The sequence below is a fragment of the Oncorhynchus masou genome, chromosome 9 (assembly GCF_036934945.1).
Source record: "Oncorhynchus masou masou isolate Uvic2021 chromosome 9, UVic_Omas_1.1, whole genome shotgun sequence".
NCBI classification, from domain to species: Eukaryota; Metazoa; Chordata; class Actinopteri; order Salmoniformes; family Salmonidae; genus Oncorhynchus; species Oncorhynchus masou.
In genome coordinates, this window is record NC_088220.1 from 43,178,176 (window position 1) to 43,180,845 (window position 2,670).

The 2,670-nt window shown below is 45.5% G+C and overlaps 1 protein-coding gene across 1 annotated transcript; it reads left to right on the top strand.

The window, feature by feature from the left end:
• Window positions 1-697: 697 nt before the first annotated feature.
• On the top strand, window positions 698-2,291 carry LOC135545227 (transmembrane protein 271-like). Its single transcript, XM_064972854.1, has one exon. The coding sequence runs from the start codon at window positions 1,078-1,080 to the stop codon at window positions 1,873-1,875; it is 798 nt and encodes a 265-aa protein (XP_064828926.1). The 5' UTR covers window positions 698-1,077; the 3' UTR covers window positions 1,876-2,291.
• The last annotated feature ends 379 nt before the right edge of the window (window positions 2,292-2,670 follow it).

Below are 2,670 nucleotides of genomic sequence, written 5' to 3' on the forward strand. Positions count from 1 at the left end.
GTGCAAGTCAATATTAGGAAGGCGTTCCTATTTTTTTGTATGCTCAGAGTGTATTGAAGGCCTAAAATATAAAATGTCGACATGCATTGATAAAGAACTTCTTATTTGAATCAGTAGATCCAAGGTTAATTGTACAATGTTTGAATTTAATTATGCTCCCCACCAACTTTCAGCTAAATTCCCAACACCCTAAAGTTGCTCAAAACAACGTGTCACAAGACTCTGGGTGCCTACAAATGGGAACTAATATGGCACTAAATATTGTCACTAACAAAAACAAATCCCGTCATCTGAATGTCAGTCTAGAAATTGATTATGATTGGACACCTGCTCCTGCCTGAACGAGATTATGTGGACAGTACTGCCTTAAATCACAGACATGATGTTACGTGCCTAGGTTGAAATTAAAATGGACCCAGACTAAAAAGCATGGGGCTATTTGTTTTATTTTCAAAGCAAAACCACACCATTGTGTGTCTGGTACCAATTAATCACGAGTCAGGTTGGATATAACTTTAGCCAAAGGAGTAATGGTGTAGAGTGGGCAGCCAATATGGCCATATGCTATGAGCCGCAAGCCTGTGGGATTCTGAGCAGTTTAAAAGCGTCCTTCTCCCCTCCGTCCTCCCCCGGAATAGTTATTCTGCGCTCCGAGCGGCACTCCACTGCCGCATTCTGTTTAGCACTCATTGTATGATCGCAATCACGCGACGTGGAAATAACCACCGGTTTGAGCTAATCGTCCTCCAGAATCATTTCGAACAGCGTTTGGAGATGTGGATGCTTGCATAACAGTGTGGATGGGGGGCGAGCAGGGTCATGAGGGTGAACATTACCTTTCAATTGGATTACGGGGGTCGCTACCGCAGAAGGAACGCGCTCTTCCTATCAATAATTAATCCATTCCCGAAGCAGCGGGAAAGGGGGAGAGAGCACGCAGCTCCGGAGATCCAAGTTTTGAACTGCAGTCACTGGTGTATCATGTCAAAATCTGACAGTGCTTCGAGACGGGCTGACGAGGAGGACAAAGGAGGATGAAGGAGGGAGAGGGACCGGGAGTGGTAGAGGAGGAATATAATGAAGTTGAGTGGGAAAGGACTGTGTACCATCGTCTCCAGCACCCTCCTCTTCGTCTGCGCCGTGAGCGAAGTTGTGGTCGGATTCAAATGCATCTCGCTGGGCACCAAAGTAAAAGTGCATTTTCACCTCTCGACCGCGGCTGGGGCTTTCTACTCGGGGATACTGGTCGGACTAGGGCAGGCGCTGCTGGGTTTTGCGCTGCTTTGTTGCAAAGGCAAGCCCGGGTGTCGGAATTTCTTTCTCATGGGTATCCTGGTGTTTTTGTTGGGAGTTCTCACCGCTTTCTCCGGCGCGGTGGTGGACGGGGACACTGTGTCTCTTGTGGAGCGCAAATATTCCCATTATTGCCTAGACATAGACTCTGTGGAATTAACCACCATCTGCAACCAATTGAAGGATTATCAGAAAAGTCTCGTCATCTCGACCATTTTTAGCACTTTGGAATGCCTTCTTGGGCTTATGAACTTGGTGATCATCAAAAGGTACAAAACCGCGCAATTTTACAGACGGAGGCAATCACATAGGCAGAGCGCGGGGGATATTCTTTGCAGCGAGGAGCAAGACTTCACCGTGTCCGAATTCCAACCGGTTTCCTATATTAACTTGGGGATATTTCACGTGTTCGACGAGGCAGGTGTGGAAGTACAATGCAGGGGCCACCCGTCTATCGAGCTCCCGGGTTATTCACCCACGGATCCCGAGCTCAACCACTCCTACCCGTTTTCTTACCCGCTCCCGAATGAGCTCCCGCCCGCGTACGAAGACATTTTCCCCGGAGACGAAAGTAACAAATAGCAACTCAGAACAAACAAAGTTGCAACATGGGCTCTACATTCTGCAATGACAATCACTGTATTTCCCCCTTCGGCCTATTCAGTGTTGAGACAAACAATCGTGGAGAGATTCTTACCTAAACAGTTTTCCGTTCACAGCCGAAAACGGTTTCGCCTTCATGCTTATTTCTTCTTAGCAAAGGTAGCCTGCTGGTACACTGGCAGTATATGCACATCTACTATTATACTGCCAATGAACTAGCCCATTGCCATCGGTCAAAATAGTGAAAATAATAAAGACACTTGAAACCGATGTATAGACCATTAGATGTTACCATACGAGTTCAGATATCAAAGAAGCATTTGTGTTTTGAATTCAGATTGTATACACATCATATGCCCATATAGTTTGCTGTTGTTATTGTTTCCTTTAAAACATGAATAAACGTGTATTTACTCTCGCCTGATGTTAGAAGTTCTATTTAAAAGTCAACCTCCATTTTTACCTTCATACTCCTAACATCTACGCCTGTAAATGCGTCTTGCACACCCAACAGGTGTGGCCCATTAAATCGGGCTCGTGCTTGACTGAACAAGATGATAGACAGGCCCACATCATTTGGACTCTAAAATGAAATGACCTTACCATCTACATGCAATACAGTAGTAATGAAAAAGTTGTACGTAGTAGATGTATTGCCCTTCCACCTTTTTTTCTCACTTAGCGGAGCCAATTGCTCTTCTTCTCACTGTAGTGTAACCTGATGGGTAGCCTGCATTTGTCCCACATGCTTCACTAAATGGCCACTAAACCATT

Excerpts from the sequence above, each read along its gene's own strand:
- LOC135545227 (XM_064972854.1), top strand. The coding sequence starts at position 1,078 with ATGAAGTTGAGTGGGAAAGGACTGTGTACCATCGTCTCCAGCACCCTC.